Source organism: Scyliorhinus torazame, chromosome 13 (genome assembly GCF_047496885.1).
Source record: "Scyliorhinus torazame isolate Kashiwa2021f chromosome 13, sScyTor2.1, whole genome shotgun sequence".
Taxonomy (NCBI): Eukaryota; Metazoa; Chordata; class Chondrichthyes; order Carcharhiniformes; family Scyliorhinidae; genus Scyliorhinus; species Scyliorhinus torazame.
In genome coordinates this window covers 76,991,015-77,004,653 of record NC_092719.1, presented here as the reverse complement: position 1 = coordinate 77,004,653, position 13,639 = coordinate 76,991,015, and the positions used below count along the sequence as shown (strand labels likewise).

Genomic DNA, 13,639 nt, shown 5'->3' with positions numbered 1-13,639 from the left:
GTGGTCAGCACTGCTGCTTCACGGCACAGAGGACCCAGATTCAATCCTGGTCCCGGGTTACTGTCCATGTGGAGTTTGCACATTCTTCCCATGTCTGCGTGGGTCTCACCACCACAAACTATGGGGCTGGTTTAGCACCGTGGGCTAAATAGCTGGCTTGTAAGGCCGAACAATGCCAGCAGCGCAGGTTCAATTCCGGCCACCCTGAACAGACGCCGGAATGTGGCGATTAGGGGCTTTTCACAGTAACTTCATTGAAACCTACTTGTGACAAAAATTGATTATTATATTATTATAAACCCATAGATATGCAGGGTAAGTGGATTGGCCACACTAAATTGCCCTTTAATTGGAAAATAAAATTGGATACTCTGACAAAAGCTTGACAAGAAATGCACAAAGTGCATTAAATTTGCTATGGCAAAGTCCCTTCGCACCCAGTCATGTCAACCAAAGGAACAATGAAGTGAGATAGATCTTTAGCAATTCTAGTGTTGAATGGTCTTAGGAGTGTTGAGATGAATGGTTAATGCCATTCAAGGATGTTGTGGAGATATGTGGTCATAGGCATTATCACGAATGGTCTAGTCATATCTGCTTCCTTTGATTCTTAAATGCCCTCTAAAATGGCCACTCCGTTCAAGGGCAATTAGGGGTGGGCAATAAATGCTGGACCAGCCACTGATGCCCATATCCCATGAACTAATTTTTAAAAATCATGCTTTTTTTTAACCCTGCTGGCTTTTCTTCCACTATCCCCCCCCCCCCCCCCCCCCCACACACACACACACACACTTCAACAATCAAGAGGAATTAAAACTTTTTTTCTCTCTCTCCTCGTGCCATGGATTGCAGGGACACCAGAGAGTCTAGCGGAGAAGGAACGGCAGCTCATGGCGATGATTAATCAGTTGACGAGCTTGCGTGAGCAGTTGCTGGCGGCCCACGATGAACAGAAAAAGCTAGCGGCCTCGCAGATTGAGAAGCAGCGGCAGCAAATGGAGCTAGCCAAGCAGCAGCAGGAACAAGTGAGTCCAGCTCAAATGGAGCATTCCAGTTTACGGGGTGTCAGGCACAGTTCAGCAGCATTTTGCTGCTAGAGCTGCTGAATTAAGAGGCTATAATTCAGAACTTCATGAAAAACCCTTGGTTTTTACAGGGGGATGCTTGGTGCCTCTTACTCTAAAATTATGTGGGCATCAGTTGACTTTTGCACCATGACCTATAACCCTGGTGACATATTCTTAATAGTCTGGATCTTTATGGCTGAAACAATATAATAAAAGATTGCCTTGGGAGTTGTTTAAGGTAAGTACACTTAAGCCATGCTGTGACCTGTGTATCAAATTCTATGTGTAAATCACTACCCATCTATCAGGGCTGCGGAAAATTATATAATAGTGCAGAACATTGTCCCTGTACTGATCTTTGAAAGAGCTGTCCAAGACATTCCATTCTTGACCCAAGTCCTACAAACTTTTCCTTTTCAATCATATATCCAACTCCCTGTTTGAAAGTTACTATTGAAACTGATCCCACTGCCGTTTCAGGCATAATAACTCACTATGTAATTTAAAACAAATTCTCCTCTTCTGTTTCCACCAATTGTCTTAAATCCCTGTCCCCTCTTTACTGGTCCTCCCACCAGCAAAAATGGTCTCTCTTCATTTTACCCGAGGGATTTTCTTATGAGGAGAGGTTGAGTAGGTTGGGCCTATACTCATTGGAGATTAGAAGAATGAGAGGTGACCTTATTGAGCCATAACTATTCTCAGGGGGATTGACAGGGTAGATGCTGAGAGGTTCCTTTTCCTTGTGGGAGAGTCTATGTTTTTTTTCTTTTTTTCATAAATTTAGAGTACCCAATTCATTTTTTCCAATTAAGGAGCAATTTAGCGTGGCCAATCCACCTAGCCTGCACATCTTTGGGTTGTGGGGGCGAAACCCATGCAAACACGGGGAGAATGTGCAAACTCCACATGGACAGTGACCCAGAGCCGGGATCGAACCTGGGACCTCGGCGCTGTGAGGCTGCAGAGCTAACCCACTGCACCACCGTGCTGCCCGGGAGAGTCTATGTTAGGTGGGGCCCTTCGAGCCTGCTCCGCCATTCAATGAGATCATGGCTGATCTTTTGTTGACTCAGTTCCACTTTCCGGCCAAACACCATAACCCTTTATTCCTTTATTCTTCAAAAAACTATCTATCTTTATCTTGAAAACATTTAATGAGGGAGCCTCACCTGCTTCACTGGGCAGGGAATTCCATAGATTCACAACCCTTTGGGTGAAGAAGTTCCTCCTAAATTCAGTCCTAAATCTACTTCCCCTTATTTTGAGGCTATGCCCCCTAGTCCTGCTTTCACCCGCCACTGGAAACAACTTCCCTGCATCTATCCCATCTATTCCCTTCATAATTTTATATGTTTCTATAAGATCTCCCCCATCCATCTAAATTCCAATGAGTGCAGCCCCAGTCTACTCAACCTCTCCTCATAATCCAAACCCCTCAACTCTGGGATTAACAAGTGAAACTCCTCTGTACAATGTCCCAGCGCCAGTACGTCTTTTCTCCGGTAAGGAGCCCAAAACTGAACACACTACTCCAGGTGTGGCCTCACTAACACTTTATACAGCTGCAGCATAACCTCCCTAGTCTTAAACTCTATCCCTCTAGCAATGAAGGACAACACTCCATTTGCCTTCTTAATCACCTGTAAACCATCTTTGTGCGACTCATGCACTAACACACCCAGGTCTCTCTGCACAGCAGCATGTTTTAATATTTTATCATTTAAATAATAATCCCTTTTGCTGTTATTCCTACCAAAATGGATAACCTCACATTTGTCAACATTGTATTCCATCTGCCAGACCCTAGCCCATTCACTTAACCTATCCAAATCCCCCTGCAGACTTCCGGTATCCTCATCCTCTCAAAAAATTCCACTAAATTAGTTAGGCACGACCTGCCCTTTATGAACCCATGCTGCGTCTGTCCAATGGGACAATTTCCATCCAGATGCCTCGCTATTACTTCCTCAATGATAGTTTCCAGCATATTCCCTACTACTGAAGTTCAGCTAACTGGCCTATAATTACCCGCTTTCTGCCTACTTCCTTTTTTAAACAGTGGTGTCACGTTTGCTAATTTTCAATCCGCCGGGGCCACCCCAGAGTCCAATGAATTTTGGTAAATTATCACGAGTGCATTTGCAATTTCCCTAGCCATCTCTTTTAGCACTCTGGGATGCATTCCATCAGGGCCAGGAGACTTGTCTACCTTTAGCCCCATTAGTATGCCCATCACTACCTCCTTCGTGATAACAATCGTCTCAAGGCCCTCACCTGTCATAGCCTCATTTCCATCAGTCACTGGCATGTTATTTGTGTCTTCCACTGTGAAGACCGACCCAAAACACCTGTTCAGTTCCTCAACCATTTCCTCATCTCCCATTATTAAATCTCCCTTCTCATCCTCTGAAGGACCAATATTTACCTTAGCCACTCTTTTTTGTTTTATACATTTGTCGAAGCTTTTACTATCTGTTTTCAGATTCTGAGCAAGTTTACTCTCATAATCTATCTTACTCTTTATAGCATTTTTAGTAGCTTTCTGTTGCCTCCTAAACATTTCCCAATCCTCTAGTCTCACACTAATCTTTACCACATTGCATGCTTTTTCCTTCAATTTGATACTCTCCCTTATTTCCTTAGATATCCACGGTCGATTTTTCCTCTTTCTACCTCCCTTCCTTTTTGTTGGTATAAAGTTTTGCTGAGCACTGTGAAAAATCGCTTGGAAGGTTCTCCACTGTTCCTCAACTATTTCACCATAAAGGCTTTGCTCCTAGTCTACCTTAACCAGCTCTTCTCTAATCCCATTGTAATTTCCTTTGTTTAAGCACAAAACACTAGTGTTTGATTTTATCTTCTCGCCCTCCATCTGTATTTTAAATTCCACCATATTGTGATCGCTCATTCCGAGAGGATCCCTAACTATGAGATCATGAATCAATCCTGTCTCATTACACAGGACCATATGTAGGATCGATTGTTCCCTCGTAGGTTCCATTACATATTGTTCTAGGAAACAACGCAGACACATTCTATAAACTCCTCCGCTGCCTTGACCGACCTGGTTAAACCAATCGACATGTAGATTGAAATCCCCCATGATAACTGCTGTCCCATTTCTATATGCATCAGTTATTTCTTTGTTTATTGCCTGTCTCACTGTAACGTTACAATTTGATGGCCTATAGACGACTCCTTTAAGTGACCTTTTCGCCTTACTATTCCTGATTTCCACCCAAATGGATTCAAACTTATCCTCCATAGCACCGATGTCATCTCTCACTACTGCCCGGATGTCATCCTTAAATAACAGAGCTACACCACCTCCCTTACCATCCACTCTGTCCTTCCGAATAGTTTGATGCCCTTGGATATTTAACTCCCAGTTGTGACCATCCTTTAACTATGTTTCAGTAATGACCACTGTCGTGTTGGGTGTTCCGATATACAAACAAACCAATATGGTTGTAGATGGTACAACTCTGTTTTATTATTCTGTACAATAACAACTGTTAACTTCTGGCTGTGGTTCGTACTTCACCAGTTAACCTGTGGACCCAGCCCTAGCACTAACTTAGAGAGGCACTCAACACATGATGTATGTCTGAGTGGCACGCTGTGAGCTCTGTGCTCTGGGCTATCTCCTGGTGGTCTGAGCGGGAACTGTGGTGTTCCCTGTTTTATAGTGCGTGTGCTCTCACTGGTGATTGGCTGTGATGTTGCTTGGTCCATCTACCTGCCATCAGTGTGTGTGTGTGTGTGTGTGTGTGTGTGTGTGTGTGTGTGTGATTGCACCATGATATGTTAATATGGATATCATGACAACCACTAAATCATAGTCATTCAATCTGATTTGCACCATCAACACGTTTACCTTATTCCGAATACTATGAGCATTCAGGTAAAGTACCCTTATGGTGGCTTTTAAATCTCTGTTTTGAATCTTAGCACCTCTATCAGTAACCTCTCCTAAGTTATTTTTCCTCTTAACTTTTCTCCTAATTTTCTTTATCGTTGAACCCATGACTTCATGTAATGACCTGCTGCTACGCTTTCCATTTATATTTTTACTTCCCGTTTTATTCCTTTTAGTATTACTGGGCCTATTCACTGAGCTCTCCTCAGTCACTGTACCCTGTACTGTGGCACTTTTTGATTTGTGACTATGGCTTCTCTGCCTTACACTTTTCCCCCTTACTGCCTTTTGTTTCTGTCCCCATTTTACTTCCCTCTGACTTCCTGCATCGGTTTCCATCCCCTGCCACATTAGTTTAAACCCTCCCCAACAGCATTAGCAAACACCAGGACATTGGTTCCAGTCCTGCCCAGGTGCAGACCTCCAGTTTGTATTGGTCCCACCTCCCCCAGAACCGGTTCCAATGCCCCAGTAATTTGAATCCCTCCCTCTTGTACCATCTCTCAAGCCACACATTCATCCTATCTATCCTGACAGTCCTACTCTGACTACCTCGTGGCACTGGTAGCAATCCTGAGATTACTACCTTTTTGAGGACCGATTTTTTAGTTTAACTCCTAACTCCCTGAATTCAGCTTGTAGGATCTCATCCCAGTTTTTACCTGTATCGTTGGTGCCTTTATGCACCACGACAGCTGGCTGTTCACCCCACCCCCAGAATGTCCTGCAGCCGCTCCGAGACATCCTTGCACCAGGGAGGCAACATACCATCCTGGAGTCTCGATTGCGTCCGCAGAACCTCCTGTCTATTTCCCTTACGATTGAGTCCCCTATCACTATAGCCCTGCCATTCTTCATCCTGCCCTCCTGCGTAGCAGAGCCAGCCACGGTGCCATGAACCTGGCTGCTGCTGGGTTCCCTTGGTGAGTCATCTCCCTCAACAGTATCCAAAGCGGTATATCTGTTTTGCAGGGAGATGACCGCAGGGGACACCTGCACTGCGTTCCTACTCTTGCTCTGTCTTTTGGTCACCCATTTTCTACCTCCCTCAGTAATTTTCACCTGCGGTGTAGCCAACTCAGCGAACGTGCTAGCCACGATGTCCTCAGCATCGCGAATGCTCCAACGTGAGTCCACCCGCAGCTCCAGAGCCGTCATGCGATCTAACACGAGCTGCAGCTGGACGCACTTGAAGAAGTCAGAGACACCGGAAGGGTCCCTGAACTCCCACATCGCACACGCGGAGCGTGGCACGGGTCTGAGTTCTCTTAACCCTTAAATTAACTTGAATGTTATTGTTATTATTTTTAAAAACTTGTTTTTATATCTCTCATTATACCAATTTGGTTTCTAAACTTTAATTTCTAAACTTTAAATTCTTACCTTCACGTATCACTTACCTTCACTTTCACCACGGATGACAAGGTAGGTTTTTATATTACCTACCTTCCCATGATGCTCCCTGGTTTTCTCCCTGCTTAACAAAATGTAGCTGATATACTGCCCTGTGAACCGGTCGCTAGGCTCCGCCCTCCAGACAATGCTTCCGCGATTCCCGGCTGCTTCTGGGGTTCCCGTAAAGGCAAGTTCTTTTGCGCTCTTTCACTGTGCCCCCGCTGCTCTCTTCACGCTTTTTCATTGTGCACACGCTGCTCTCTTCGCGCTCTTTCACTGTGCCCCCGCTGCTCTCTTCGCACTCTTTCACTGTGCCCCCGCCGCTCTCTTCGCACTCTTTCCTGCTCTCTTCTCGCTTTTTCACTGTGCCCCCGCCGCTCTCTTTGCGCTCTTTCACTGTGCTCCCGCCCCTCTCCTCGCGCCCATTCACTGTTCCCCCGCCGCTCTCCTCGCGCTCTTTCACTGTGCCCAAGCCGATTTACTCGCGTTCTTTCACTGTGCCCCGTCGCTCTCCTCGCGCTCTTTTATCCTGTGCCCCCGCCGCTCTCTTCATGCTCTTTCACTGTGCCCCCGCCGCTCTCCTCGCGCTCTTTCACTGTGCCCCCACCACTCTCCTCGCGCTCTTTCACTGTGCCCCGCCGCTCTCCTCGCGCTCTTTCACTGTGCCCCGCCACTCTCCTTGCGCTCTTTCAATGTGCCCCCACCGCTCTCCTTGCGCTCTTTCACTGTGCCCCCGCCGCTCTCTTCGTGCTCTTTCACTGTGCCCCCGCCTCTCTCTTCGTGCTCTTTTATCCTGTGTCCCCACCGCTCTCCTTGCGCTCTTTCACTGTGCACCGCTGCTCTCCTTGCGCTCTTTTATCCTGTGCCCCCCCCACTCCCCTCGCACTCTTTCACTGTGCCCCCGCCGCTCCCCTCGCGCTCTTTCACTGTGCCCCCGCCGCTCCCCTCACGCTCTTTCACTGTGCCCCCGCCGCTCCCCTCGTGCTCTTTCACTGTGCCCCCGCCGCTCCCCTCGTGCTCTATCACTGTGTCCCCGCCGCTCTCCTCGCGCTCTTTCACTGTGCCCCCGCCGCCCTCCTCGCGCTCTTTCACTGTGCCCCCGCCGCTCTCCTCGTGCTCTTTTATCCTGTGCCCCCGCTGATCTCCTCACGCTCTTTCACTGTGCCCCCGCTGCTCTCTTCGCGCTCTTTTATCCTGTCCACCACCGCTCTCTTTGCGCTCTTTCACTGTGCTCCCGCCCCTCTCCTCGCGCCCTTTCACTGTGCCCCCGCCGCTCCCCTCGCGCTCTTTCACTGTGCCCCCGCCGCTCCCCTCGCGCTCTTTCACTGTGCCCCCGCCGCTCCCCTCGCGCTCTTTTATCCTGTGCCCCCGCCGCTCTCTTCATGCTCTTTCACTGTGCCCCCGCCGCTCTCCTCGCGCTCTTTCACTGTGCCCCCACCACTATCCTTGCGCGCTTTCACTGTGCCCCCGCCACTCTCCTCGCGCTCTTTCACTGTGCCCCCGCCGCTCTCCTCGCGCTCTTTCACTGTGCCCCCGCCGCTCTCCTCGCGCTCTTTCACTGTGCCCCCGCCGCTCTCCTCGCGTTCTTTCACTGTGCCCCCGCCGCTCTCCTTGCGCTCTTTCACTGTGCCCCTGCCGCTCTCCTTGCGCTCTTTCACTGTGCCCCCGCCGCTCTCTTCGTGCTCTTTCACTGTGCCCCCGCCTCTCTCTTCGTGCTCTTTTATCCTGTGTCCCCACCACTCTCCTCGCGCTCTTTCACTGTGCACCGCCGCTCCCCTTGCGCTCTTTTATCCTGTGCCTCGCCGCTCTTCTCACGCTCTTTTATCCTGTGCTCCCACCGCTCCCCTCGCACTCTTTCACTGTGCCCCCGCCGCTCCCCTCGCGCTCTTTCACTGTGCCCCTGCCGCTCCCCTCGCGCTCTTTCACTGTGCCCCCGCCGCTCCCCTCGTGCTCTTTCACTGTGCCCCCGCCGCTCCCCTCGCGCTCTATCACTGTGTCACCGCCGCTCTCCTCGCGCTCTTTCACTGTGCCCCCGCCGCTCCCCTCGCGCTCTTTCACTGTGCCCCCGCCGCTCCCCTCGCGCTCTTTCACTGTGCCCCCGCCGCTCCCCTCGTGCTCTTTCACTGTGCCCCCGCCGCTCCCCTCGTGCTCTATCACTGTGTCCCCGCCGCTCTCCTCACGCTCTTTCACTGTGCCCCTGCCGCCCTCCTCGTGCTCTTTTATCCTGTGCCCCCGCCGATCTCCTCACGCTCTTTCACTGTGCCCCCGCTGCTCTCTTCGCGCTCTTTTATCCTGTCCACCACCGCTCTCTTTGCGCTCTTTCACTGTGCTCCCGCCCCTCTCCTCGCGCCCTTTCACTGTGCCCCCGCCGCTCCCCTCGCGCTCTTTCACTGTGCCCCCGCCGCTCCCCTCGCGCTCTTTTATCCTGTGCCCCCGCCGCTCTCTTCATGCTCTTTCACTGTGCCCCCGCCGCTCTCCTCGCGCTCTTTCACTGTGCCCCCACCACTATCCTTGCGCGCTTTCACTGTGCCCCCGCCACTCTCCTCGCGCTCTTTCACTGTGCCCCCGCCGCTCTCCTCGCGCTCTTTCACTGTGCCCCCGCCGCTCTCCTCGCGCTCTTTCACTGTGCCCCCGCCACTCTCCTTGCGCTCTTTCACTGTGCCCCTGCCGCTCTCCTTGCGCTCTTTCACTGTGCCCCCGCCGCTCTCTTCGTGCTCTTTCACTGTGCCCCCGCCTCTCTCTTCGTGCTCTTTTATCCTGTGTCCCCACCACTCTCCTCGCGCTCTTTCACTGTGCACCGCCGCTCCCCTTGCGCTCTTTTATCCTGTGCCTCGCCGCTCTTCTCACGCTCTTTTATCCTGTGCCCCCACCGCTCCCCTCGCACTCTTTCACTGTGCCCCCGCCGCTCCCCTCGCGCTCTTTCACTGTGCCCCCGCCGCTCCCCTCGCGCTCTTTCACTGTGCCCCCGCCGCTCCCCTCGTGCTCTTTCACTGTGTCCCCGCCGCTCTCCTCGCGCTCTTTCACTGTGCCCCCGCCGCCCTCCTCGCGCTCTTTCACTGTGCCCCCGCCGCTCTCCTCGTGCTCTTTTATCCTGTGCCCCCGCCGATCTCCTCACGCTCTTTCACTGTGCCCCCGCTGCTCTCTTCGCGCTCTTTTATCCTGTCCACCACCGCTCTCCTTGCGCTCTTTCACTGTGCTCCCACCCCTCTCCTCGCGCCCTTTCACTGTGCTCCCGCCGCTCCCCTCGCGCTCTTTCACTGTGCCCCCGCCGCTCCCCTCGCGCTCTTTCACTGTGCCCCCGCCGCTCCCCTCGCGCTCTTTTATCCTGTGCCCCCGCCGCTCTCTTCATGCTCTTTCACTGTGCCCCCGCCGCTCTCCTCGCGCTCTTTCACTGTGCCCCCACCACTATCCTTGCGCGCTTTCACTGTGCCCCCGCCACTCTCCTCGCGCTCTTTTATCCTGTGTCCCCACCACTCTCCTCGCGCTCTTTCACTGTGCACCGCCGCTCCCCTTGCGCTCTTTTATCCTGTGCCTCGCCGCTCTTCTCATGCTCTTTTATCCTGTGACCCCACCGCTCCCCTCGCACTCTTTCACTGTGCCCCCGCCGCTCCCCTCGCGCTCTTTCACTGTGCCCCCGCCGCTCCCCTCGCGCTCTTTCACTGTGCCCCCGCCGCTCCCCTCGTGCTCTTTCACTGTGCCCCCGCCGCCCTCCTCGCGCTCTTTCACTGTTCCCCGCCGCTCTCCTCGTGCTCTTTTATCCTGTGCCCCCGCCGATCTCCTCACGCTCTTTCACTGTGCCCCCGCTGCTCTCTTCGCGCTCTTTTATCCTGTCCACCACCGCTCTCTTTGCGCTCTTTCACTGTGCTCCCGCCCCTCTCCTCGCGCCCTTTCACTGTGCTCCCGCCGCTCCCCTCGCGCTCTTTCACTGTGCCCCCGCCGCTCCCCTCGCGCTCTTTCACTGTGCCCCCGCCGCTCCCCTCGCGCTCTTTTATCCTGTGCCCCCGCCGCTCTCTTCATGCTCTTTCACTGTGCCCCCGCCGCTCTCCTCGCGCTCTTTCACTGTGCCCCCACCACTATCCTTGCACGCTTTCACTGTGCCCCCGCCACTCTCCTCGCGCTCTTTCACTGTGCCCCCGCCGCTCTCCTCGCGCTCTTTCACTGTGCCCCCGCCGCTCTCCTCGCGCTCTTTCACTGTGCCCCCGCCGCTCTCCTTGCGCTCTTTCACTGTGCCCCTGCCGCTCTCCTTGCGCTCTTTCACTGTGCCCCCGCCGCTCTCTTCGTGCTCTTTCACTGTGCCCCCGCCTCTCTCTTCGTGCTCTTTTATCCTGTGTCCCCACCACTCTCCTCGCGCTCTTTCACTGTGCACCGCCGCTCCCCTTGCGCTCTTTTATCCTGTGCCTCGCCGCTCTTCTCACGCTCTTTTATCCTGTGCCCCCACCGCTCCCCTCGCACTCTTTCACTGTGCCCCCGCCGCTCCCCTCGCGCTCTTTCACTGTGCCCCCGCCGCTCCCCTCGCGCTCTTTCACTGTGCCCCCGCCGCTCCCCTCGTGCTCTTTCACTGTGCCCCCGCCGCTCCCCTCGCGCTCTATCACTGTGTCACCGCCGCTCTCCTCGCGCTCTTTCACTGTGCCCCCGCCGCTCCCCTCGCGCTCTTTCACTGTGCCCCCGCCGCTCCCCTCGCGCTCTTTCACTGTGCCCCCGCCGCTCCCCTCGTGCTCTTTCACTGTGCCCCCGCCGCTCCCCTCGTGCTCTATCACTGTGTCCCCGCCGCTCTCCTCGCGCTCTTTCACTGTGCCCCCGCCGCCCTCCTCGCGCTCTTTCACTGTGCCCCCGCCGCTCTCCTCGTGCTCTTTTATCCTGTGCCCCCGCCGATCTCCTCACGCTCTTTCACTGTGCCCCCGCTGCTCTCTTCGCGCTCTTTTATCCTGTCCACCACCGCTCTCTTTGCGCTCTTTCACTGTGCTCCCGCCCCTCTCCTCGCGCCCTTTCACTGTGCCCCCGCCGCTCCCCTCGCGCTCTTTCACTGTGCCCCCGCCGCTCCCCTCGCGCTCTTTCACTGTGCCCCCGCCGCTCCCCTCGCGCTCTTTTATCCTGTGCCCCCGCCGCTCTCTTCATGCTCTTTCACTGTGCCCCCGCCGCTCTACTCGCGCTCTTTCACTGTGCCCCCACCACTATCCTTGCGCGCTTTCACTGTGCCCCCGCCACTCTCCTCGCGCTCTTTCACTGTGCCCCCGCCGCTCTCCTCGCGCTCTTTCACTGTGCCCCCGCCGCTCTCCTCGCGCTCTTTCACTGTGCCCCCGCCACTCTCCTTGCGCTCTTTCACTGTGCCCCTGCCGCTCTCCTTGCGCTCTTTCACTGTGCCCCCGCCGCTCTCTTCGTGCTCTTTCACTGTGCCCCCGCCTCTCTCTTCGTGCTCTTTTATCCTGTGTCCCCACCACTCTCCTCGCGCTCTTTCACTGTGCACCGCCGCTCCCCTTGCGCTCTTTTATCCTGTGCCTCGCCGCTCTTCTCACGCTCTTTTATCCTGTGCCCCCACCGCTCCCCTCGCACTCTTTCACTGTGCCCCCGCCGCTCCCCTCGCGCTCTTTCACTGTGCCCCCGCCGCTCCCCTCGCGCTCTTTCACTGTGCCCCCGCCGCTCCCCTCGCGCTCTTTCACTGTGCCCCCGCCGCTCCCCTCGTGCTCTTTCACTGTGCCCCCGCCGCTCCCCTCGCGCTCTATCACTGTGTCACCGCCGCTCTCCTCGCGCTCTTTCACTGTGCCCCCGCCGCTCCCCTCGCGCTCTTTCACTGTGCCCCCGCCACTCCCCTCGCGCTCTTTCACTGTGCCCCCGCCGCCCTCCTCGCTCTTTTATCCTGTGCCCCCGCCGATCTCCTCACGCTCTTTCATTGTGCCCCCACAGCTCTCTTCGCGCTCTTTCACTGTGCCCCTGCCGCTCCCCTCGCGCTCTTTCACTGTGCCCCCGCCGCTCCCCTCGCGCTCTTTCACTGTGCCCCCGCCGCTCCCCTCGTGCCCTTTCACTGTGCCCCCGCCGCTCCCCTCGCGCTCTATCACTGTGTCACCGCCGCTCCCCTCGCGCTCTTTCACTGTGCCCCCGCCGCTCCCCTCGCGCTCTTTCACTGTGCCCCCGCCGCTCCCCTCGCGCTCTTTCACTGTGCCCCCGCCGCTCCCCTCGCTCTCTATCACTGTGTCCCCGCCGCTCTCCTCGCGCTCTTTCACTGTGCCCCCGCCGCCATCCTAGTGCTCTTTTATCCTGTGCCCCCGCCGATCTCCTCACGCTCTTTCATTGTGCCCCCACAGCTCTCTTCGCGCTCTTTCACTGTGCCCCTGCCGCTCTCCTCACGCTCTTTCTCGCGCTCTTTCAGCTCTATCACGGGGATCGGGTGGAGGTGGGGCTTAAGTAGCGTGCTCTTTCCAAGGGCCGGTGCAGACTCGATGAGCCGAATGGCCTCCTTCTGCACTAGAGATTCTATGATTCTAGGACTAGAGGGTATAATCTCGAGTAAGGAGTCACCCATTTTAAGTCGGAGATGAGGAGGAATTTCTTCTCGCAGAGAGTCGTGAACCTGTAGAATTCTTTACTGCAGAGAGCTGTAGAGGCTGAGTCGTGAAGTATGTTCAAGGCTGTGATAGACAGATTTTTACTCAGGAAGAGAATCAAGGGTTATTGGGGACAAGGTGGGAATGTGGATTTGACGATTCTATCAGATCAACTATGATCTCAATGAATGCTGGAGAAGACCCGATGGGCTGAATGGCCTACTTCTGCTCCTATGTCTTATTGTCTATTCAATTTCTCCATAAGCTTCTCTACTTTCAGGGTGAGCAACCCCATCTTATCTGGGGCGTCATTCTCCGACCCCCCGCCGGGTCGGAGAATGGCCGTTGGCCGCCGTGAATCCCGCCCCCGGCCCCGCCGAAGTCTCCGCTCCCGGAGATTGGGCGGGGGCGGGAATCGGGCCGCGCCGGTTGGCGGGACCCCCCGCTGGATTCTCCGGCCCGGATGGGCCGAAGTCGCGCCCAGAAATTGCCTGTCCCGCCGGCGTAAATCAAACCTGGTATTTACCGGCGGGACCAGGCAGCGTGGGCGGGCTCCGGGATCCTGGGGGGGGGCGCGGGGCGATCTGACCCCGGGGGGTGCCCCCACGGTGGCCTGGCCCACGATCGGGGCCCACCGATCCGCGGGCGGGCCTGTGCCGTGGGGGCACTCTTTCCCTTCCGCCTCCGCTACGGCCTCCACCATGGCGGAGGCG

General features: G+C 55.0%; 1 protein-coding gene across 9 annotated transcripts in view; it reads left to right on the top strand.

Moving 5' to 3' along the window:
- Nucleotides 1-13,639, top strand: part of sox5 (SRY-box transcription factor 5) — a 516,307-nt gene that overhangs the window by 253,671 nt on the left and 248,997 nt on the right. For all 9 annotated transcript variants that reach the window (XM_072471812.1, XM_072471809.1, XM_072471813.1 and 6 more), the window contains one exon: nt 856-1,028. In XM_072471812.1, coding sequence (XP_072327913.1) covers nt 856-1,028 — 173 coding nt within the window. The remainder of the gene's footprint in view (nt 1-855; nt 1,029-13,639) is intronic.